The 26,064-nt window shown below is 37.2% G+C and overlaps 1 protein-coding gene and 1 pseudogene across 1 annotated transcript; one reads left to right on the forward strand and one right to left on the reverse strand.

Moving 5' to 3' along the window:
- Positions 1-26,064, forward strand: part of LOC107587887 (neurobeachin-like) — a 258,279-nt pseudogene that overhangs the window by 163,339 nt on the left and 68,876 nt on the right.
- Positions 410-7,276, reverse strand: mab21l1 (mab-21-like 1). The gene is made up of 2 exons (XM_016274854.1): positions 5,782-7,276; positions 410-472 (listed from the first exon to the last, which is right to left on the reverse strand). Exon 1 carries the CDS (start codon positions 6,860-6,862, stop codon positions 5,783-5,785), a length of 1,080 nt encoding a protein of 359 aa, XP_016130340.1. The 5' UTR covers positions 6,863-7,276; the 3' UTR covers positions 410-472; position 5,782.

Below are 26,064 nucleotides of genomic sequence, written 5' to 3' on the forward strand. Positions count from 1 at the left end.
TATATATATATAGTATATATTTTGTGAACAGGCCTTTAAAAAAATAAATAAATAAACCAAGTTCCTATGTTGCTTGGTTACCATTATCTATTTATCTGTTGTGGCTTATTGATTTTCTGTGGACTCGAAATTCATTTAAAGATACACAAAAACCTGGCCAAGAAATCACCATAAAAAAAGAAAAAATAATAAATCCACCATATATTTTTTTATAATATAATATGATACACTGCACAGTATAACTTTTAATGAATGTATTTTTATATTTATTTTTACTGTGTCTTTTATGCCTTGTGATTCTCAAATGTGCTTAAGTACAAATAATGTCCGTTTTCATCACCCTTGTCTCTCTGCAGGCCCTGAGGAAGATGAGGCCCTGAGAGGGAGGAAGGGCTTCCGCGGCCAGGCGGTGGTCTGCCAGAGCCCTGAGACAGAGCTGATGCTGGAGGGGGACGATGACGCTGTCAATCTGCTGCAGGAGAAAGAGGTGGACAACTTGGCAGGTGAGTCAACCTATACACAATACACAGCGCAATCTGTATAGTGACGGTTCTCCATTCAGCATGCATAGTAAGTCATACACATCAGTTTCATGACGTGACACTTTCCTTCAGTCTTCAGGTTAAAAGGTTCTGTGTGCCACATGAGTTTGGATTAAACATTTTTAGACATAATTTGCTATGTTATTGAAATTATAAAGTCATATTCAAACATACCTGTAGGTTTACCTGCACAGAGAAGTCCTGCCAGAGGCACTTAATCTGAAATGTCTGCATAATTCCACATTTGGTTGCATTTATTTATCTATACATAGCTTAAGCGTGGCATTTTGTCAGAATGACAGTATTTGACATAGAACAGATATATAAATATATCTTACCTGTCAATCTAGAGGCAGACCAGTGTAGTTAGTGTGGTTACTTTGCGTTAGGACTGTGTTTATGTTTTTCTGGCTGTGTTTAGGGTTAAGTATTGCTCTGGACAGAGTTACTTTTTTTTCTTCTGCTGAATATTTATTTATTTATTATTAAGTCTATAGTAAAACAAAATTTTAAATATGTATTTCTCTTCTTTTTTTTTCTCACAGCAAGTTTCTGTCCCCAGGTTTTTATTTCCAGAGGCAGGTTTGGCTATTTAAAGAGAGATTAACCCTTTCAAAACCACTAATATTACATTGAATCAAATTAATTACATATAATTATTATAGAATTAAAGCAAATATGACTTTAACCAACAATCAGGAGGCAATCAAGATCAATATTGATGAGTTCATTATTTATAGTGACATACCTTTTCCAAAATGTAATCTGCTAATAATGATAGTCTGATAATTGTTCTTTTGCAACTAAAATGGTCTAATGGCTATTTTATTTAGGAGGATTTTTTTTTTTTTTAAATCACTTGGATTTCCATTATTCTCAGCAACTATAATATCAGAATTACTACTGACAGGTTGTCTCTCAGTGTTAGCAGTGCTTTGTTAACATGTTACATTTTTATCAGCTATACGTTGGAAGATGTTGTATATGATATATGTATTGTGAATGTGTAGCTGACATGTTATTAATAATACCCTGAATAATCAGTGCCCCCACTCGCTCTGCAGACCTTCATTAGTCAATGAAGGTTAAAAAATGAGAGGTGGGATATGTATGCGTCTGTAGAAAATCCAATGCCCTAATTTATCTATATATTTTCTTTACTATCTGAAGTGTTGTATGTATGCATAGCTGATCGTGTTGTTAAAGCTCCCAGCACACAACCCATTTAAACTCATTCACAATTTATAAGCAGTTCTTCATGCCATTCTACTTGTTTTGACACTGTAGGAATTCCTTTATCAGATATAAATCAGGATTGCCTCAATTACGCTCTAATATGTTCCCACCAATGTTAGCCAATTCGCAAAGCAGGAATGCAGACGGGTGTGTTCCTGCTGTTCTTTGTCTACCATCTATGTTAAAAGTAAGATTACTGGAATGCAATCAATCATAAATCCTGGCACAGTGTATAAATTCCTGAAATGTTCTATGAGCACCATCAAAAGGATTAATATTAAGCAGCAAATGCACTGATTTTGTATCCATCACTTAAAATGAAATGCTTAGAGTACTGATTATTTTAAAGGCAACTAGCCTAATAAGCAGTGTAAATATTTAATTACATGCCACTGTTGGTTTGTGCAGTATTTGTGGATGAAAAGGCCCAACTTTGTTTCTTTCAGCAGGCTATATATTTATGACTCACGGCAAGTAGGCCTATTTTAGTGACAATCATTTTTGCCTGCTCAGCATTTCGTTTCAAAAATATGTGTTTATGCTTGTATTGGGTGTGTTTCTGAGTTGTGTATCATCACCACAAGGGGAGCTGTGCCATCTGTGTCAGTATGCTGTGTGTACACTGTTTCTATTTTGACAGCAGGCCTACAGGCTAATGCTAGTGCTAATGAGCACAGTGTAAACAACAGGCCAATCAACAACAGCCTTCTCACAGCCAATGGGAGGGGCTCAGTTCGTCTGCAGCCAATCAGAGTACAGGATCTGTCATGAGTGTATTTACACCCACAGCTAAACATAGACAGAACAGGTGTGATGTAAAGAGATACTGATTTGATTTTGTTTTCTCGCTCTCTCTCTCTCTCTCATGCTTTTTCTCTTTCATACAAAAAAATTACATTTTAAATAAAACGTGCGTGCGTGCGTGCGTGTTTACATATTAACATTTTACCAGGAAGCTACAGTTACAGAAGCTACAGATAAAGTTATACCTTTATTCTAGCCTATTGATCTATTTCATATCTACGTTTGTACTACCAAACAAATAACTGTGTTATTTTCATATTCGTATTAGGCATCCTGAAGTTGCACACACAGAGAGCGAAAACATCATCTATTTTCCCAGCATGCCTTTGTCTCGCCATACTCCTGCACCTGTTTCTTTCCAACATGATAATCTGCTAATCCTCACTAGTGCTCCGAAAGCAACACTTCATCACTAGAACATCGGCAACACAAATTAATCAAATAGATCTAACGGGAAAAATGACGAATAATTATTAATTATTATTACGAATAGCGTTTTTATTTTGTTAGCCCGTTTATTATTTTTTGGGGGGATATCGTAGGCTGTACTATTGTATAATATAGTATAGCTAATATATTTTTTAAGAAACATAGCTAAATAAATGTCGTTCATACGGGTTTAGCCTACACAGTCGAGAAACGGTCATATGTGAAACCTGATCGCTCCGATTATGTAATATGAACGTAGCCTACTTTTGTTTGATCCCAGTTTTTAAAGGTCTCTTGAGGCTTTAGCGCTAATCCTCTCTGCGCATTGGATTAATGCTGTAGATAGTGTCTGGATTCACAAGTGTCCCTCTAGGCCACGTTACAATTGCCTCTTTCTCTATTAAACATGTTATGAGAGGGGCATGATTCGGATTAAAGGGTTCACTAGCTTTTATGTTGCCTTGTCGAATTATTTGCGATCGCACAAAATGTTTATTCGTTCAACATAACTTCTCACAAGTTAGATTTGATAAAAAATAAATAAAAATGGCATAGGCCTATTTCCTCTGTTAACAACATAGGCCTAGTAGGCCATTTGAAATAATAGATGTTGAGTTGGCGCCAGTAAAGAGGATAGGCTACTTATGGTTTTATTCATCGGCTCCTCAATTTTCATTCAGAGTCTACTCAAAAACATTTATGTATGTATTTATTTATTTATTTATGTGTGTGTATTTATTTATTTCGCGTAAAATCTTCGCACGCTCTAAGAAATGCTGGGTTGTTTCAACCCAACTTTGGGTCAAATTTGGACTAACCCAACTTTTGGGTTAAAAATTGAATGTAAAAATGTAACCCAACGGTTGGGTGAGTCCATATTTGACCCAAAGTTGGGTTGAAACAACCCAGCATTTTTTTTAGAGTGTATCGTAAGCACACAGTAGCTTTAAGTTTATTTTCAGGCTAGTAGGCTATGTCTTCGATTTATAGTGCTGCTTTGTTGCTACACAAATTGTTTTTATCATAATATCTTAATATAGTTGACCTAATTTAAAACTGATCACGTTCGTAATATTTACTGGAAAGCGCAATGGCGGATGCTATATCTGGTACAAAAGGAGGCAGAGCGGCTTTGGTTTCTACAAGCGGTCGGGGAGAGCTCGAGTGAAGGAGTGCTCTGGGAATTGAAACCCAAATCCACTTGTAATCTTGCAACAGTATCGGGCATAATTGGCCGAGGAGAGCAGATTAAGATTGATGAGACGTTAAAGTGGCTCTTTGGAGTTCAGGGGGATCGATAAATATCCCAATTTCAAGAGCCTCTCCTCACATCCAGGACGACGGACCCGTGGGCTGCTACAGGGGTGAACTAATAAAAAACAGAGGACTGGTCAAAGAGAAAAAATGAGAGAGAGAGAGAGAGAGAGAGCGGGCGCGCATTTGGGATTAGATCCTAGTCATCTGACCGGAGGTCAAAACGTCTGTAAATATTTAAATAATGTTTGTAAGGTCAATTTTACAGGTTTCATATCATCAAAAGGGAATTTCAGCGACTGATTTGATTAGGAAGCGCATAAATGCGTATCACTCACATTTTGATTTGTTCGGTAGCAAAATAATGAAAGAAAGTGACTGTGAAATTATTGCCGTTAGGCTTCATAGAAACGCTTACCTATTAAAATAATCGGGAGAGATTTTTTTTCTTGATCTAGCCTAATGCCATATAGCCAATGCATCGCGTAATTAGCTTACTACTGAAATTATTCGCTTTAACAATTTACATAGTTTCCATATTTCCTTTTCATGCGCATGCAAAACTCCTGTGCGCCTACCTTTTGATTAGATTTTTTTTGTTTTTTTTTTAAAAACATTTTACTAAATAAAATGATTTTTGGTGTAAATCGATATTATTTTGAATAAACGATGTAAGATTTATTTCGCACGCCACACACGATCACGCCAGTAGGCTATCACCATCGTGTCCAAGTCTACAAAACTGTATTCGAAAAGTCACGCTTGAAAATATTACAAACACATTCTAAAGAAATGTCTCAAATTGTTTAATGTATGTGTATGGTTGTGTATAAATACATCAGCTACTAACTTGCATTACGCATCGTTTGTTGGTGACTGCCTTGCGATATTTTTTTCCCCCCTGTGAAAATAAAAATATGTTTCCTTGTTATAGGCCCTGTTGTTTTGAGCACCCCGGCCCAGCTTATTGCCCCGGTCACTGTAGCTCGTGGGACTCTCTCTATCACTACCACGGAAATCTATTTTGAAGTGGACGAAGATGAGCCAGCCTTCAGACGCATTGATGCCAAAGTAGGTTGCATTTGTGTTATGTATTTGCGAGTGTGTGCACGTGAAAACACCCAGCAGAATCGCATTCCTAATGACGCGGAATAAACTAAAATATCATAAAGTGTTTAACAATCTTACAGCTTTATTAAAACCATCAATTATTTAATACTTTAAAAATGACCTTTTTCTAAATCGAGGCCCATGCCTTGAATGCCCCGTGAGGCCAAGCACAAAGAGTATTCTTGATTTTGTTTTAAAAAGGCTTAGAATAACTGTAGTTTATACAGTTTGCTCCCTCCTTAAGACACATTCATGTCACGTGAAGTATTTTTAAACGGAGCTCTCTAAAATATTTTTACAACATGGGTTGGTTTCAACAGTGACCATTTTGTGGAAGAGTTCCTGATTAGCATTGATCAGGCAGACCTCCTATTCACAATCATTCCGTTTCATTTTTTTTTTTTACCTCAGAGTTTCTCCAGGCTTTTAGGGTTGGTTAGAATTTCTCTCGCCATTCGCCAAGTCTGTTTGGCAGCGTTTTCAAGGCCCGAATGTGGCTTTCCTTGGAAAAGGTCTAGGCTTGGCAGAAAATAATGGGGGCATCTCCTGCACTGCAAGCACGAAATGAGCTGCAGTAAAATCCCGTTCAGTCGATCCCCGAGGCAGTTCTCGTCCCAGTCCGACTCGCGCGGGTGTTTTTCGCACTCGTAAGACACAAGAGTTTTCATGTGGTAGTTGTTGAGAGGCTGCCCGGGAAGTTCAAGGTGACGGTCGCGCAACGTCTTGAGCAGGGACAGGCATTTCTTCCGGCACCCTCCCAGGAGCAGGCGGTTCTCCGCTTCGGCGAACTGCAACACCCAGGCATCGCTCTCCGCCGAGCTCTGCTTCCCGTTCAACGAGTAACACTCCTTCGATAAGAGATTGAAACCCTCGGCTTTGACTTCTGCCACCCGGTTCGGACCAGGCCACGGGATGTGTGGCAGCGGCCAGTGGGCAGCGCTGCGAGGCCATATGCCGGTGCACTTGAACGCGGGGGTGATCTGAACCACGTATCTGTCTCTGATGCGTAATTTCACCTCGCTGGTGTCCGCGATCATTTTAACCACGTCCCTGTAGCTGCACTTATCCACCGCCTGCGCCACGAGCGTCTGGAACCTGGAGCGGATCTTGCGCGCGGACAGGTATCCCGAAGCCGTGATGAACTCGACCCAGAGGGACATACTTCTCTTCCGTCCGTCGCTTAGCTTGAGCACGGCGCAGCCCGGCAGAGAGCCGTCGTCCACGAAGTTGAAGACCCCCATCTGGTTCAGATACAGGACCACCTCGAATTCTGTAGGGGAGATGACCTCGAGCCCCTCGAAGCGGTTATCCATTTCGTTCAATGAGCTGATAAAGCGGGGCTCCTGGACCTCTACCTCCTTCAGGACATCTGAGACCACCTTGCACACCTCCCGGATGTTCTTGGAGATGGCCGCCTTCCGAGACTGGCATTTCTCGTTGTAGTATTTATTGAGATGATACACCAGCTTGGCCTGGGCGGCGATCATATTTGGACAGAGATCCGGGTTGTACACCGGAGTCTCGCAGTAACCCGAGGGATCCAACGCGGCTGTTTGTACAGGAGCCAATTTTAGAGAAGAAAGTGGACTATTTAGAGGAAAAAGGGGGGATTATGAAATTAAAAAATAGCTTTTTATTTGTGCGTGGAGCACATGCACAAAGTCGGGCAGTTAAATCATGAGCTTCTGTGTTCAATTGTGACCAAAAAATAAATAAAATAAGTCAAACCCCCTTGCAATTCAGCAATTAAAAGTCCATACGCACGGATCAGTAGTTCAGCAAACCTCTCGTATCCACTTGCGGTGTCTTTTCTCTGTTTGCAACAAGGGTTAGAAAGTGCAGGGTGCTCTTAAGTGTGTGTCCTAGCTGTGTTGCTGTGTTTAAGACTCCGAACTCACTCCTGTGAAATTATAAAGGGAGGGTTTGAGAGCAGCTCGTCCAATCACGGCTCGAGTCGTCACTGCCTTCAGTTTTTTGACGACAAATGAATCCTCCGCTTTTATACACGAGCAAATCTTCTGGTGGAAACACACCTACACTTTGGAGGGAGAAGATACAGGTTTATTCGCGATATATGCGGGCTTTTCCTGCTATTCTTATTAGATACAGACTATGCCTGTTATTATTTATTTTCTTTTTAACAGAAATAATTTCATTTCATACGTTTGAGTATGGATGTATAATTTGATTTACATTTTTAAGAGTTTCATTTTCATGATCGTTCTGGATCTGTAGGCTATAACAATTGGACGAAAGTGTAATTTGTATTTTTTTTATTTTCTCTGTAGTTTGACATGCATAATGTTTTTCGTTGACCTGTTAATTAGATTTTCCTTTTGGTGTTGAAGTATTGTTTCACGTTATGTTATTTTCGATGTTTAAATGTCTTCATTTGATATTATATTGCTGCATTGCGTTATATTTCTTAATAGTGTATGTTATTTAAAATTCGCTTTGAATATTATACTAATAGAGATTTGTTTCAATTATTTTGCGTTATAAATAATGGATATAATGGTAGGCTAAACATGACACGTCTCAGTACCGAACGCCGGAATCTTTTCTTTCATTTTAAATAGCCTATTTCAAACATTAACCAGTGTTATTTATTTTCTTATAAGACGGCAAATGAAGCTTTAGGTTCATTTAGGTTATCGTGTTGTCCTCTTACTAGCTTTGCATAGCATATAAAAAATGATTAGGAAAAGTTTTTGTGAAGTTCATTGTTAAATGAAGATTGAAGGCCTTTAAATAGCTAATGTGCGTTAAGGCGTTTTTGCTAACATATGGAATTGTTTTCTAATTATTTATTTTAATTTCTAATTATTTAAAAAAAAGAATATTGCTTAAAGTTTTATTTTTGCATAAAATAGGCCTATAAGACATTCCAGAGTGGTGCAGCAAATGCAAAAGGATTTTTTGATCTTTTTAATTCGTTTTCCAGGAACGATTTCTTTAATGTTTTTAATTTAAACTAGTTTTTTATTTGTTCGATGGGAAGAAAAATAATATCCTCTCTTAACTTCTTTTATTGTTTTAAATTAACTGCTAGTATAGATGTTTTGTTCTTGTTCAGTGTCCAAATCAAAGTTCGTTTTAATAGCGTACAACTTTTTGGAGTGTTCTTTCAAAAACTCATGCTTTTATAACGTGCCTGTATTTTCTTATTTTAACCTTTCATTCCAATTTTTTTTTGTTTCGGCGGATTAAACGTTCAAAAATTCCACTGTAAACGTCAGGAAATATTTGAACGATTTGAGATAAACTTCCTCAGATCACAATGTCTGGAAAAATCTTGTGTATCATTGCGCGAAATGCAGAAACACATTTCTCGCGATATTATATATGACAAATCAAACAACAAAACAACGAGAACACCTCGTGTTTACATGTTTCGTGCTCTTTCCAAATCCTCCCCATTACACGACGCGGCGCTTATCGCACTCATTACGAAAAATAAATAATAATACGGAGACAAGTTTAAATGTTTTAATGAATATAGACTGTGATATTTATACACATGTTGTAGATATTTCTATAGGCATGTCTGTTTCAAGCTCATAGAGCAGATTGTTATAGGTCACTGTACTAAGGCATCACAGTCTGTTGGCTCCAGCCCTTCACTGTAGTCTGCTTGGCTCCTTCTGCCTGGATGATTTTGCCAACCATAATTAATAGAGCTCTGCTGTTTGCAGGCAAATATCACACTTATCAGTTCGTCTTCACCTCTGTAATGAAAGCAAGGTGAATGCAGTTTGGGCCTTTGGCATGCAGGGATAAGTATGTAACACTATATTTAAAGCAAACATTTTATTATTATTTTTAAAGCATGTATTCAATTACTGTATGTCTAATTTTTCAGATATAGTTTCATTTCATTCTGGACTGCTGTACATGCATTAGGTGACAAAAACTTGGGAGTTTTTGGGGGGGTGATTTGACAAAAGAAGAGGAGAAAAATACTTTTATACTGACACTTTGTTACATTCAGATTTTTTTGTGCTATCTGTTTAACCCTGCTTCCACTTCAACCACCTCTCTCTCTCTCTCTCTCTCTCATGCTCGCACACACACACACACACACACACACACACACACACAATCACACACACACACATTACATGGCAGGTACCCAACCATATCAGATCAGACGGTCTCCATCCCTTCACTGCTTGTTCAGCTTTTGTATGTCTGAATCAGTTGCTTGTCTATTGTTTGCCAGTGTGTTACAGTAAATAGCAGTACACTGTTGTAGTATCTGGCATCATTTCATCTCAGATTAGATCCTGTTAATATTTTAACACTCTCACACTCAACAGTGGAAATTGGCCGATTGCAAATGAAGAATGTACTTTATGGAACGGAACTCAAGTCGGTGTTTATCAGTATTTCCATTTCAGCATTTTATGATATTGTAATACTATATTGTCTAGGATCAGGTCCAGGAAGTGTTTGATTTTATAAACACACTTTAAAAAAACATAACAAGAGCTATTCAGTATTGGAAACTTTTATGCTGCATCTTAAATCATTTGAGTACAAAACCATACAATACTGTATACGTGACTCAAGTGTCCTGTTAAGCGTGACCTGGAGGCACTTCAAATCCCCCTTGACCTCGAACCCCCTCTCCTCTCACGCACTCTGCATCTGCACAACATTGCGATCTGTGTGTCTTGGTGACATAACACACTATGATATATGAGGATGTGACAACAGTATGGCTGCTATTTCTGACCCAGCGAATAGGATGCCTGATTGTGTAAATCAATACAATGACTCTGGCTTCCGCCACATTTTGGACGAGCATATGACCCAGGAAACATTTAGCTTGTTGAAGGCCTCTTTGTTCTGGAGTTTCCTTGCCAATGATCTCTACATTTTTCTCTCTCCCTCCCATCTCATTCTGAAGAGCGATTCTCTTGTCAAAATGGTCAGGCGTGCTGATAAAGGCCCTTGTCAAACACGTGTACCATGTTTAACGGTCACAGAATAGCATTGTTTTTAAACAAATTGATGATTAAATGAAGATCTTACAGTTGCTGCAGGTTTTTAGTCACCATCTTTTAATTTTTAATTTAGCAATTTGTTATAATGTAAGGATTATAAATGAAAAATAATTTCAGTATTTTTTAAAAAGGTATATATTTTTATTTTTCTTATTTTTTAATCATATAAATTTTTATTGTTTTATACATTTTTAAATGTTATTATTTTATGTTTATTATTATTTTAAAATGTAATGACATTTACAGTGTGATTTTTTCTGTTTCTTTGATTCCTTTTCTTGTTTTTATGTGTGTATAAGAAGGTTTTAATATTTATGAAATACATTGCAGACAGTGCTGCAGCTTTTGAATTAGAATCCCGCATTAATAATCTAACATAATAATTAAAAAAATAAAAATCATGGGACAACATTAGATAGCACTTCTATGTGGCTAGAACATTGTATGCCAATATTAATAGTACCAAGAGAGTTATTTGCAGATTTGAATATATCAAGAGCTTTAGAGAGTCCTAATTGAAGTTAATAGTCATTCTCCACACTGATATTAATAATCCTATTATTCAGTGACAAAAGGTCAGCTCAGCTTTATTTCATCATCATTCACAGACAGTTCTTTACACTGATCCCATCATCATTTTGCAACAGCGAAAAAAAAAAAAAATAGCAAAAATGGATCTGAGCCAAAAGGCGTCGCTAGGTCAAAGCACAGATTATGGAGTGCACTTAATAGAGTGGAGAAGTCAAATATAAATCATATTAAAGGCCCTGCCATTTAAGACAAGCAATATTAGCGTGGAGCTCGGCGCTGGTGGGGATTGCATTATACAAGATGGACACTTATTATGACATATCCCTTTCAGCTTCCTGCAAATGGATATCAAAATTGTCATTGAGTTTTCTTCCGAAGCGGATTCGGTTATTCCAGGCAATATGGCCACACTGCAGGGCTCCCAGTTAATTTTCTCTTGCCTATCGGCTGTCAGCCCCCTACCTCTCACGCTTTGAATTCTCTCCCTCCATTTGTTTTATTGTCCATGCTGTATTAGAAGCCTCCTGTCAGGGGGAGTTTGGGAGAAGAGGACAAATCCCACCCCGTAAAATGCAGAATTTTTTGGAATTGCGGACTAGATAGGCTAAAGCGAAACAGTAACCCTCAAGTGCAAGTGAGAGAGAGGAACATTGGAAAATTAATCACTTTTTTGAGCTTTACCATCACCCTTTCTCCCCCCTACAGCAATATTGCTTGTCAGCTTCTCTGATTAATGGCGTGCATTTATTTGCATAGATTTAGCATTGATTTCATTAGTCTATTCAAAAAAAGACCTTTTGATTTTAATGTCCTTTAATCCGAAATTTTACGCATTTGAAGATTTTTTGAGGCGTGTTCAGCTCACAAGATGTTGTGCATTCACAAAATCAGCTATTAGCTATATGTGGGGTGAATTAAAGGGATAGTTCGCATAAAAATGAAAAATTGTGTCATTTACTTACTCTCATGTCGTTTTTCTAAACCTGTATGACTTACTTTCTTCTGTGGAACACACAAAAAAGATATTTTGGAAAAAATGTATTGTGCATATTTTCCCATCAATACAATGAAAGTCCTGTGTTGTTTTGGACCCCATTGACTTTCATTGTTAAAATAAGTTTGAAATGTCATGAGGTTGAATAAATGTTGTCAGCATTTTAATTTCTTGGTGAGCTTTACTTTTAAATTTCTATAAACTGTTCAAACTTTCTAAAGTTTCTCATGAAACATCATTTCCATTTTGTATTCAGCAAATGAATCCCAAAAATTGTAATTGTGTCGTTTCTAAACCTGTATGACTTATTTTCTTCTGTGGATCACAAAAGAAGAAATTTGGAAAAATATATTTGTGCGCCTTTTCCGTCTCCATACAATGAAAGTCCTGTGTTGTTTTGGACCCCATTGACTTTCATAGTAAAAAAAAAAATCCTTAAAATATATTTTTTGGTTCTGCAGAAGAAAGCAAGCCATATACGTTTGAAACATCATGAGGTTGAATAAATGATTGTCAGAAGTTCCATTTCTTGGTGAACATTCCATTTAAATTTCTATAAACGCTTCAAACTTTTGAAAGTTTCCCATGAAGCATCATTTCCATTTTGCATTCAGCAAACGAACCTGTATATTTTCATCTGTTTGTTTTCAAGTGGCATACACAAATCCCAAGCTCAGTAAAACACCTTTAACAAGCGGCCGTCACAAGACACCAACCTCTTCAGCTCCCTGTGATTAATCTTAATGTCTTGGAGACATCCCATGTTTAGAGGTTGAGTCCGTAATCATTCGCTCACTGACCCGATGATACTCAACCAGAACATCTTCTTAACAGCCCCGGTGAGGACAATGCCTTGATGCATTTCAAATTAATTATACCGCCCTATTCTGAGAAACACGTGCTCTCAACAGCCGGTTCTGGAGGGTGAAAACAAAGAGAAAGAAAACAAGAGAAAAAGACTGCGTTTTTTTTTAAAGGTTGGGGGCTTAGGTAATGAAATGCTGGTGGTTGAAACCCATGATGAAATTAGGCCATGTAACCCAAATAAGGGATGAAGGCTTCATAATTGCCAGTCCTTGAGATCTGAGGTGCTGGGTGCCAACTGTCAGAGCTGGGCTAATGATGACAAATGTCTCTCTATGCAGATTGCAAAAGGGAGGAGAAAGGTAGAAGGGGGGAAGAAGCCGCCGCAGGAGAGCGAGAATAAACCGAAAAGAAAGTGAGCAAACTGCAAAGTAAGACAGGTGCTTTCTAGCGAAACGTCTCGTGAAGTGGTAAAGACTAGATAGAGCCTTCAAGAGAGGGAGGTTACTTTTTTATTGCTTTAAAGTATAAGAACAGTCAAATCCATTAGATAAATCACTGCAGAACTTAGTAGGACAGACATTTAAATTACATTTTTAATCTTTCAACAGTAGCGTTTCTCAATGCATGTGTGACCTAAACTTGTATTAATGTAGAGTTTCTGCCAAAACAAAATGCTAAAAATACCCAAATCATTTGTAATCCTGCAACTCTCAGCTGTGTATTTTATTGCTCTGTCACAAAGTCATAAATTTGTCTGCACTTATAGGTTAGTCATTGAAAAAGCAAGAACCTATAGTGATGCAGTGAGGTCCAGCTTTCCCCAATTTGTTGCATGAATGGCTTTTTGAAAAGGTTCCCACTTGCTACAAAGGAAGCCCCCTTTTTTGTTTGCCCTCTCCCCATCTGTGTCATCTGTTGTGAGGGGGGCGGTTTCTGTTCGAGGGAGGGGGCAGGACCGAGGGGGGCTCCCTGGTGACCGGGGCCAGTTGTTTTATGGACTCGACGTACTGACGCAGGCAGTTCATAAGTTGCCAGTTCCTTTGTGTAAGACGACAGGCTGACACGTGGGAGGCGACACGGCCATATTGACGTATATCATTTCCATTAATAACGCGGACGAGCCCCCGCCTCGTTTCCGCCTGCTGACTTATACAAAGAATCCCTCCACAATGACACTTAATTGACAATGTGAAATGGAGTGCCGACTGGCAGGAACTGATTTGGATGTTCTTTTATGGAGATGTGGTTGAAGATTTGCAAAATTATTGTAAAAATGGCCAAGTAATCAAAGTTTGTCACAACATATTTGCACAACTTTAATGTCAATGCATGCTATATATATATATATATATATATATATATATATATATATATATATATATTATATGTGTGTGTGTGTGTGTGTGTGTGTGTGTGTGTGTGTGTGTGTGGCAAAGTGATCTGAATTTGTTGCAATATAATAATGCCACTTTTACTCATCTAAGAAAATATATGTATATATTCTTAGATGAGTAAAAGTGGTAAAGTAATCAAAGTTTGTTTGGATTTATTTAGATTTATTATGCATATCTATAGCTCTACAAATCTGGCTGGTAACAGAAGCAGGACACTGTTTTCCATAATGCTGCGACATATGGAGCTAGTGGCCGGTGTTTTATATTACATGCTCATTAACACCACATGAGCTGTTTTGTGATGCTGACACGTAGCCTCAGTGAAGGTTAAAATGATTGATATCCTTACCTCTGCTTTATGTCAAAGTCTGATTTCAGGGCCAAATTAATTAGGAAGCTCATTTTATGGTCAGTGGTGCTTTTAAGAGCAGGCAATGACAAAATGACTAACCAGTTAATCGGTTAGCATCTTTTAAGCTAAGCTAGCGTCTGATATTTACATTTTAATAGCCTATAACAGATTGAAAGGGTCAAATTTGTTATTTAATTCTCAGATGATAGCTTGATCAGGATTATATGTTGATTGCTAAACTTAAGCAAGTTTGCAAATATATGTTGGCATTTTGCTATTTAGCTCTTTTCCACCTGAATCACTGTCAAAGATCCCAGACTCAAAGGCATAATACATTCCATTGGCCTCCTGTTGTAGTGTTTTGTTGGATTTTTTGGTGTTTCAGCTTGTAGCGGCTCTCGACCAGCCTCATTACTGTAGCGGTTGAGCCAGCCGGCTTCCATAATCAAAATTCAGTTGGTGTGCAGCTCTTGCTGAAACTCCTGGAGAGGGCAGGGGAAGAGCTGACATGCCGCTTCCTGCCTTGAGGGCTCTCTCTGCACGCTGGAACAGCCCTCGGGCTAAAAGAGCCATCCTGATGACCACGTGCTCTCCCTACAATAAAACATTCAGCAGCCTAGGCGTCTTATAGTCTGCTTTAAAAAAATAAAAAATAAAAGAAATGAAGGAAAAATATGACATTAGACATGACATTCAGAATAATAAAGTAGAGCTGTCAAACGATTAATCGCGATTAATCGCATCCAAATTTAAAGTTTTTGTTTACATAATATATGTATGTGCACTGTGTATATTTATTATGTATATATAAATACACACACATGCATGTATATGTTTCAGAAAAATTTTATTTTTATATATTAAATATATTGATTTATAATATAAATTATATGAATATAAATATAGACATGTAAATTCATGTAAATCTTTTCAAAATATATACTGTATGTGTGTGTATTTATATATACATAATAAATATACACAGAACACACACGTACAGTATATTATGCGAACAAAAACTTTTATTTTGGATGCGATTAATCGTTTGACATCACTATAATCAGGTAATTTTTTTGTATTTGTGTATATGCATATTCATATTGCTGTTGCCACTATTTTTTAAAAGCAATAGGATAGTCAAGAGGCTGCATTTATTTGATTAAAAAACACTAAAAACAGTAATATTGTGTTTTGTATTTGAATATATTTTAAAATGTAATTTATTCCTGTGACGGTAAAGCTGAATTCTTAGCAGCCATTACTCCAGTATTCAGTGTCACATGATCCTTCAGAAATCATAATCTTTGCTGACTTGTTTTTGCAGAAATTTATTTATTTATTTATTTATTGAGCAGTGTGTGTGTATGTGTGTGTGTGTGTATATATATATATATATATATATATATATATATATATATATATATACATACACACACACACACACACAAACATGGGCAGTATACAATATACAGTATATGTTCTGACTTCTGTACTACACTGTGCTGAAATTCAAATTATTTTATTATTGTGTCAATTTAGCTGTTGGCGGGACTGAGCGAGCACAAAAACAATCAGAGGTGTTGACACCATCTGATGAACGCGGATTAGGCGTTTACAGAAGCTGTAATATGATAGGTCAAGGCAGGGAGGTGCTTCCTGTATGACTCCAGCTTGGTGTAATGAATGACTGACAGGAGAAGGAGAAGCTGCCAGTCGCCAGCAGAGGTGCAGGCTTGATGGCTGCCGTAGAGCTCCGTGGATCCCTTGATCACGGTAGGCCGCTCCCCTTTCATCCGCGCCCACAACTCTGCCAGGAAAAGCTGCTTTTCCTCCCCCCACCTCCTTTTCATTTTTTATTCCTCCTAATTTACACATTTAAGACATTTTTATTTGCTTATTTGCAATTCTCTTTTTATTTTATTTTTTTGGGGGGGCTAGAGAAACTTCACTCCCACTTTCTCTCCGCCTCCCCTCCCTCCCTCCCTCTCACTTTTTCTGACTAGGAGTCTTTCTCTTTCTTCTCGGTTTGCCTTTGGGCGATGAACTAATGTCAGACTCTGTAATTGCAGCGTGTTGTACACCTGCCTGCTATTAATTCTCCCCCGTCATTCACTCTCTCCGTCTTAATGAGATATTATTGTAATTATTGTTATTATGGTGTTTGGCGTAATTAGCGTGATTGATGCTGGTGCTAAGGGAGGGTTTATTTTGGCATTTGAATAGATGAGGGTATACTCTTCGATCACACAAGATGCGACCGAAGTGCACTGGTTCATTCCTCTAGTCATAAATAATGGATCCAGTAAAGTTGAAGGTTATTGTTTCAGAAATATCACATCCTCTTAAACTATTATTCATGAGGATTTGAACCAAACTGCCAGTTCTGGTTTGAATGGCGCACCGCATGTTGCTGTTTTAAGACTAGACAAACAATGGCCAGTGTGGAACTTTGTTTCGATTCGTCACTCGGACCCTGTGAAATGCAAATGTGTCCATCTTTGAACGGAGGGCTGAGGCTTTTGCCCGGTCCGATTTTAGTAAATCTGTTGTGTTTGAGGGCAACAAAAAGTTCTCAGTCCATTTGATCCCAATCCAATTGTTTTGGTATTTTGTGGCTGATGGGAATACAAAACGAGAAAAGGCAGGAAGCCCAGAATCATTGCTTCCAAGCACTGGCAATCCAATTAGAGGTTTTATAAGAGTCATATTAAGGGGTCTTCATGCTAGAGGTTTTTGTAGTCTGTGTGTGTGTATATATACAATATATAAAAGATATAAACAAATGCTGTTTTTTATTGTTATTATTTAATTTTATTTAATATCATTCAATTTCCTGTCACTCAAACAGTAGAGCATGACATTAGCAATGCTAAGGTCATGGCTTCGATTCCCAGAGAAAGCAAGAACTGTTAGAAAAAATGTAAATGTGTACCTTGAATACTAATAATACTCTTGTCCCACAAATTCTCATTCTGCTTGCATTAAAGCGCAAAAGCTAGGCAGCACTATAGCTATGTTGTTTTCTGTGTATGTATGAAATGGCTATAGTCAAAGCAATATTTCCGGACAGGTGTTAGATACCTGCTGTTTTAATAGACAGATTCCCCTTGAGGTCTCATTATAGCCCATAGTCTCGGGCAAAAGAACAACCCCATCTCTCAATTATATTCCCCTATAGCAGATGTCCTTGCTTCATATTTATATAACTTTTAGTTGAAACCCTAGTCTGCATTCCATAAGTCCTGAAGTTTAGATACCCAAGACCTTAGGACTTAATGAACAACATATTTCAGGTTGCCTGGAGTTGCAGGGACCCTGTTCTTGACATTGCATGTGAGCGAATAGCAGGGGCTTTTGTTTGTCCTCTTCTCAAGCCGTGGATCTTTGAGTGGGTGACAGCCATTTAACGCCACACGACCTGTGTCTCAAGAGCCACCGTCAGGGCCCTCTCCAATCCTGTTAAGTACAATTACCATTCATGCTCTTTCCATGCTGCTTTGAACTGCTCCAGCCCCGTGTCTCCTGCAGAGTTTGGATGTGGACAAGAAACACACATTTTACTATCAATTTAAGAGTTTAAAACACTTAAATGTTGTCTTAAAACCTCTTTGATACAATCAAGAAGTTGATGACGGCTTATAGTTTGAGCTCCAGTGATGATGGAAATAGTAAACTGTAATGCGGTTATATATTAATAAATAAACACACAAACCAGAAATTTCATGTCAATTTTTAAGCTCTACAGAGGCTTTTTGTGAACACATTTGGAAAGTTCGACGTTGTGAGTTCTGTGGCAGTCATTTTTTATCTTTTAAATATTTCTGTCATCATGTTTCCTCCCCAATAACTCCAGCCTTTCTCCTCTCAGAATCTATTGAACGCCCCAGTGCATTCAATCGCGTTCAAAGAGAGAGCTGAAGAAAGGACGGTGCATAATGCTTAATAGCTGCTTTAGTAATTCTGAAGTTTTCATACCTTAATCTGTTCTGAAAAGCTCGGCAGAGAGAAAAAGGCCCTGCAAATGGCCCTCAGAGTTAATTTGATGTGACTTCTGTACAATAAGGCCGGTGGAACGCTAGAAGTCCATTCTGCCACGTTACCTTTTCTTCATCCTCCTTGGACCCTTGAAAACCGCTGCCTAAATGTTTAATAAGATGGCCTGTGTAAGCCACTCAAGTATTCTCTTCCTACAATGCCTACTTTAAGACTATTATTACACTGCGCTTGAGCCAGAGGAGAGGATACAAATAGCAAAGCTTCGGTCTCTTTGTTGCAAGTCTGGGATTGATTTAGCACAATTGGGAGAGTCGTTGTGTTCTAAACACACTCATTGTACGCCTCATTTCTCCTCTTTTACCTTTGTTAAAGTCTCGGCTTCAATTTTTGTTGATAGCAGAGGCCCAGACACAGTGTGTGCTTACTTTGGTGATTGCATATGAATAGATAGCTGGCCCCATGAGAACACATTGCTTTGAGACTTTGATTGCTAGTGAGAATGAAAATGTGGAGTTTGCAAAAATAATTATTCTTCTCAAGCAGGTTTCCCTGAATGCATTCTCCCTTCTGCTATTGGTCAGGGTAACCAATAGCCCCGCCCCCAAACTCAGGCCATTGGTTGAGCCAATGTTGCTATATCAAGCTGCTCTGGTTTCTTAAACAAACAAAGCAAAGTTTTCATGTTAAGGAGTAATTAATGTAACCTTTTTACAGTCGACTCCGCATATTAAGGTAATGTCAGTTTTTGCTTAGTCAAAGAAAATAGCTCCAGTTGCATATCTTCAAGCAACACACAGTAATGCTGTGTCTGCTGAATGGATCACTGTTTTTGCATTAATCGGTTAGTTGAATGATTCAGTGATTCTCTCATAAATGAATCAGTGTTTTGATGAATTCAATGACTCACTTACAAGGCAGTATCGTTCCTAAACGAATCTGTTTTGAACGAATCAACTAAATGAATTATTCAATGAATCTTTCATAAACACAGTAACTTTGTAATTAGCAGAAAAGCTGACTGAAAAATCCCAACCACTTTACGCCAATTATGCATAAAAATACATACTCCACATTCAAGTAGCATTGATTTAGAGATATGTTTTACACACATGCCTAGCAAGTGGTTAGTTTTGGAACAGTCCCAGAGTTTCCCAAGCGGAAATGACCGGAAAATAAAGATTATATCCTACAGACTAAACCTCTCCCATGTGACTCTCCACCATTAATCAAGATCTCATTTCAGCACAAAAGATCAATCAATGAGGAAATGCTTATGATCCAGTTTTGGGGAACATTTACTCTTATGAGTAATAAATCACTTTATGAACTTGCTGTCTTTTGTATACTCGCATTACAAGCATTTCACTTTTCAAGTCAGGGATAGAAAAAAAGAAACAGATAGAAATAATAATCTCTGTATTCTCCTCTGTATGACCTTATGGGCGTTCAGAAGAGGCAGCATGACTTAGGTTTCCAGTTGAGATACACATTCACTGATGAACTAAGACAAACGACGTATTTGAAGCCACTTCTATTTAAATTTTCGGCTGAAGAAAAATCTCTTTTCCTGTGAGCTTAGCATGTGCTGGATCTAGCATGTCTAGGTCACTAACCCTGGAGAAAACAGCTTGCATTAATATGCTGTAATCCAGTGTAATTAGTCAAATAGCCACACGCCAAGCAGATTGTCACAGACTGTCAGCTTTGGCAGGCTTGCAAGATGGTCCACTGTCCTGCTGGCCAGCAGGGATACCACCGAGAGCACATACACGAATGCAACACCCACATGCTTCAGCTTAGCAATCCAACACGGGTCATCAGGGGAGATAATTTTTGTCTGACTGCAACATAATGATCTACTTATTTCATTGTTTATATCTAAAAACAAGATGCATGTCTCAAAACTGAGTCCAATAATTGATTACTCTGAAAAGATGCCGTAAATTGTGTTTACGAAATTGCAATTAATTGCGAGATTTAACTGCAAAACTTGGTTTTACCATCAAATGAATTTAGTTCCCCCTCCATCTTGTTCCTTTCAAGACTTCCTCCACTTCCATCTCTTCCTCATGGTGGGGAGTGATATGCAAAGTATGTGTGCGCATGAAATAAACACAGTCAAAATAATTATATCAACACCAGTCTTCTCCTCCCACTCCCGAAATCCTCTAGGAAGCGTTTGACATAAGTTGACGAGGGTTGTCCAACAGCCCCGTCAACGCCACCCGGAAAACGTCTCCATGCGGCGCTGGATTAGCGAGGGTAAAAAGATTTAAACTATATAATTACAAGGGGATCAAGTGCAAATTATCTACCATGCTCAACAGCCAGATTACCCTCCACTGTTTCCATTTTACTTGCCCCTGAGGATGAAAGCAACACCCCTCCCACTCAATGCAGCGACTTCCCAGAATACGCATTCTAGTGCAAGCAGCTATTTTTTTTCTAAGGTCTTTTTGTGCCAAAATATTATTTTTTGTGTGTTTCTATAGCAGAAAATATTATTTTATTTTATTTTATTTTATTTTATTTTATTTTATTTTATTTTATTTTATTTTATTTTATTTTATTTTATTTTATTTTATTTTATTTTATTTTATTTTATTTTATTTTATTTTATTTTATTTTATTTTATTTTATTTTATTTTATTTTATTTTATTTTATTTTATTTTATTTTATTTTAGAGGGAGGAAGGTCTTGATATGGCTGCTAATCTTCAATGTGTGTCTGTTGGCACTGGGGAGGAAACCGTTAGGATTTCTTTGTGCTTTGCTATAAAGGACATGGAGAAATCTTAAGGGGTGAGCGAGATTCTTGGAGGAAAAAATAATAGATGGTGTGAGTTTCAGAGTTTAGGCAAAAGTCTAATTAATCGTAGGGTGCAAAGACCCCTTATACTCGTTTCCAGATGCATTTTGTGTAATATATCCATTGCATTATCTATACACCCAGTGCTGAGTAGATTACTTTTAAATTGTAGTCCAGAGATTAGATTACTTTTTTCATCAAACTTGTTTAAATATCACCATTAAATGCACCATATTGATATAAAAAAAGCAAGAAAATATATATATAAAAAAATTTGATATCAAGAACATAAAATGCATTAAAAATGTGTTTACCTGCATGTCAATATGACCATTAAGCGACATTAAATTGTAAATATGCGAATGTGTTGTTAAAGGATTTAAATATTAACTAAGTAGAATTAAGGAGAATCAATAAATTATGAATAATTTACTGCCATTGTGTGAATAATATGTAATCATGTAATCCATGAAAAAGTAACTGTAATCTGTAATTATAAAATGTAAAATACTCTAATTACGAGTACTTGATTTTCGGAATCAGATTATGTAATCCAGATTACATGTAATCAGTTACTTCCCAGCTCTGTCTACACTACATCAATATGTGCTTGTTAAACGTTTGATTTCAAACCCATTGGCGTTACTAGAGACTTTGTCCTCCCTTTGCTTCAGTAACAGCTCTGGAATGGTTTTCCACTCTATGTTAGAAACATGGCTGCAGGGATTTGCTCCCTTTAACAAGCATCAATGAGGTCAGCCACCGAAAATCCATCCAAAAGGTGCTCAGTGAGGTTCAGGTCTGGTCTTTGTGCAGATCAGGCAAGTTTTTCCACAGCAATTATACTATATTATATATTATACTATATTTTACTATAGTAAATCACATGTGTGTGGACCTTGCTTTGTGAGAAGTGCATTTTGATGCTAGAAAAAGAAAAGGTATGTGCAGTTCTACAGAAAAATGTAAGCATCTAGCATAACCAAAATAGCCAAACTTGTTCGTTGATAGGGATCTCGACATATTTTTGGTTGTGTAGTTTATCTCTTTCAGTTCCATCTTACTGTTTTTGGATGTGGAAAGCACAGCGCTTTGTTTGCAACTTCTCTGTCAGGCTGAAGAGAGGCTATTCATCAAGCCAGCACGATTCCAGTCATCTTAAGCGTGATGAGTCTCTTAAGAAAGGCCATTAGTGTGGGCCCAGCAAATGGACCCCATAGAAAAATACACTCTGTCTTTTTAAAAAGCCCTTAACACAAGCCCTCTCAAGCTGTTTATCTAGATTAGTGTTAGCTGCATGTGTACATATGTGCCTGCGGGGACATTTACAGTCCTCTTTCTGCTCATTGTTTCCTATTGTAGCCATTTTGATTTTCGATGAGCTTCTCATTTCCCTGCAAACCATTATTTAATGAAAAACAAAATGGCTCAACCGCATGAAGATTCCTCCATCACCGACATATCTGTTTTCATGGCACGCACAATCTCAAGAGTACGCCCGAAATACTGCCCTTGCAGCAAAACCATTATTGACAAACTGGGTTGGACATATTAGGCAGTGATCTGAGCAGCGAGCAGAGCTCATATTCATCCGTTTATCACCTCGGTCTCGCTTCGCGACTGAAACCGTGTCACCCCGACACACGCTCTCACACACCCTAAATGTATGTTGACAGTGATTATGCAAAAACCACATCCTCTTTCCGGAGATACCTGCTCTGGGAGCCATTCCCCTTTACTGGAGCTGAAAAATGGATTGCGTGAGGAGCGTCCAATGAGAGGCTTCTGATAATCTGAAGGAATTTAAAATTTTGCTTATTTTCACTCCTTAAAGCACATGTCACAATGTGGAGAGATCAGATGGTAAATACAGACTTTGTGTGATGTGTGTGTGTGTGTGTGTGTGTGAGAGAGAGAGAGAGAGAGAGAGAGAGAGAGAGTGTGTGTGTGTGTGTGTGTGTTTGTGTTTTCCTTTCAGAGTGTTTTTCATCTTTTAAAAGGATTTATAGAAACTTCTGGTAAACAGTTTGAGATATAGATTGATGCATTTTCTAATCATGCTTTAGATTTATAGTTTATTAATGTGTTTTTGAAAGAGCTCAGTATTTTTTCCAGCTTTTATTTATTTTTTTTATAAATCAATTGTGCATTAAATTATATTAAATTATGCTCAGCTGTGTTCCAGTTGCCCAACTTTAAAGTGTATTCAGCAATTTTTAAGTGAAATGCCAAATTATATCAAGGCAATATTTGATCAAATAGTACAGTAAACCGGTAATTTTGTTAAATATTATTGCAATTTAAAATATCCGCTTGCTATTTGAATATATTTTAAAATGTCATTTATTTCTGTAATGGCAAAGCTGATTTTTCAGCAGCCTTTCTCCAGTTTTTCAGTGTAGCACGATCCTTCTTTAAAGTGTATTCAGCAATTTTTAAGTGAAATGCCAAATTATATCAAGGCAATATTTGATCAAATAGTACAGTAAACCGGTAATTTTGTTAAATATTATTGCAATTTAAAATATCCGCTTGCTATTTGAATATATTTTAAAATGTCAGTTATTTCTGTAATGGCAAAGCTGATTTTTCAGCAGCCTTTCTCCAGTTTTTCAGTGTAGCACGATCCTTAAGAAATCGTTCTAATATGCTGATTTGATACTCAAAAGCATGTCATCTTATTATCACTGTTAAAGGGATAGTTCACCCATAAATGCAAATTCTGTCATTAATTACTCACCCTCATGTCATCCCAAAATACCTTTGTTTATCTTCGGAGCACAAATTAAGATATGTTTTTGTAGACGGTATGAGGAGGAGAAGAATTGTTGAATAAAGTCATTATTTTTGTTTTCTTTGCGCACAAAAAGTATTCTCATAGCTTCGTAAAATTACGGTTGAACCCCTGATGTCACATGGGCTATTTTACCCATGTCCTTGCTACGTTTCTGGACCTGGGAACATTACAGTTGTGTTGCTGTCTGTGGAGGGTCAGACGGCTCTCAGATTTCATCAAAAATACCTTAATTTGTGTTCTGACGACATGAGGGTAATTTATAACAGAATTTTGTCATCCCAAAATACCTTTGTTTATCTTCGGAGCACAAATTAAGATATGTTTTTGTAGACGGTATGAGGAGGAGAAGAATTGTTGAATAAAGTAATTATTTTTGTTTTCTTTGCGCACAAAAAGTATTCTCATAGCTTCGTAAAATTACGGTTGAACCCCTGATGTCACATGGGCTATTTTACCCATGTCCTTGCTACGTTTCTGGACCTGGGAACATTACAGTTGTGTTGCTGTCTGTGGAGGGTCAGACAGCTCTCAGATTTCATCAAAAATACCTTAATTTGTGTTCTGACGACATGAGGGTAATTTATAACAGAATTTAGATTTTTGGGTGAACTGTCCCTTTAAGAACAGTTGTGCTGCTTAATATTTCATGTGCTGGCTTTCCAAAATTAGAGATTACAAACAATTCAGTCATTTTTTGGAGCTCATGTTGACCAAAAACTCTAAAACTAGTTTCCTTGTGATGTAAATTAAGGTTGAAAGGGCAGCAGCAGCTCTGAGGAAGAAGTATGTAAGCATGAATTTGGCAGCGACAAGGCTAGGTGAGAGGGCACACACACACATTCATACACATAGTGGGCAGACTGGAGTACACCTTGTCATTTTGTGCTATTTCTCGTGAAGCCAGTAGCCAACAACAGCCGGCGGTAAACAGTCCAGACCCCCACCTGTTCAGAAACAGAGCCTTTGGTAAAGACTGTCACATACTGTGCTGGTATTTCCTCTCTACATTGCCACAGCATGTCTGCTTTCAAACTCAGCTGCCCCTTACAGCAGACACACTGTACCATGCATGCAGTAAGGGCCATTTACAAGCTACAAAAGTCGCTCAGCCTTTTCGTAATGTGTCTGTTACTGCCGTTGAGTAACAGGAGAAAGGTCTCTTTAATTTATGTTTAATCTCTTTAAAGGAACAACCCACCCACAAATAAAAATTGGTGTCAGTTCACCCATGACATTTCACAGCATTTTTGCAACAAAAAATATTGGTTCTCACACATAACTCATCACTGTGCATTTGTTAAATTTTAATAGGCAAGTGAGATTTGAGAGCTAGTCAAGATTAGGTTAAGATTCAAATGGCTTCAGAAAACCTAAATATATCACATAACAAACGTTCACAGTACAATTACATGCAGTTTGGAAGTTTGATGATAATCATAGGAAGAATTAAAATATTTATAAATACATGTTTATTAAATTTAAACCAACAACAACAATAATAATAATAATAATAATTATTATTACTATTATTAAACCTCTAATAATTTATTCTCAACAGAATTATCAGACATAGTCATATGGGCTATGGTACTTTTATGTTTGTTTGTTTTTTATTTTAGGTGCTTGACTTATTAAAATGTCATGTACAATGGTTTTGTTTTCAGTGTTGTGTTATTTTTAGTTTTTTATATTTTTAAACATTTATTAATATGTAATAATAATAATAATAATTATTATTATTATTATTGAGCATCTAATATTTTTTTTTCAATGTAAGTATGAGACATACTCATATGGACAATTTATTTATTTGTAGTTTTATTTAATGAGTTAATTTTAGGTGCTTGATGTTTTCAAATGTCATGTACATTAGTTTTGGTTTCAGTGTTTTATTATTTTTAGTAATACCATTTTTATAAACATTTATTAACATGTAAAAACTATAATATTAATAATAATAATAATAATTAATATTATTATTATTATTGAGCCTCTAATCA

This window comes from Sinocyclocheilus grahami, unplaced genomic scaffold (assembly GCF_001515645.1).
Source record: "Sinocyclocheilus grahami isolate Dianchi unplaced genomic scaffold, SAMN03320097.WGS_v1.1 scaffold6.1, whole genome shotgun sequence".
NCBI classification, from domain to species: domain Eukaryota; kingdom Metazoa; phylum Chordata; class Actinopteri; order Cypriniformes; family Cyprinidae; genus Sinocyclocheilus; species Sinocyclocheilus grahami.

Coding starts and splice junctions, on each gene's coding strand:
- mab21l1 (XM_016274854.1), bottom strand. CDS start 6,862: ATGATCGCCGCCCAGGCCAAGCTGGTGTATCATCTCAATAAATACTAC.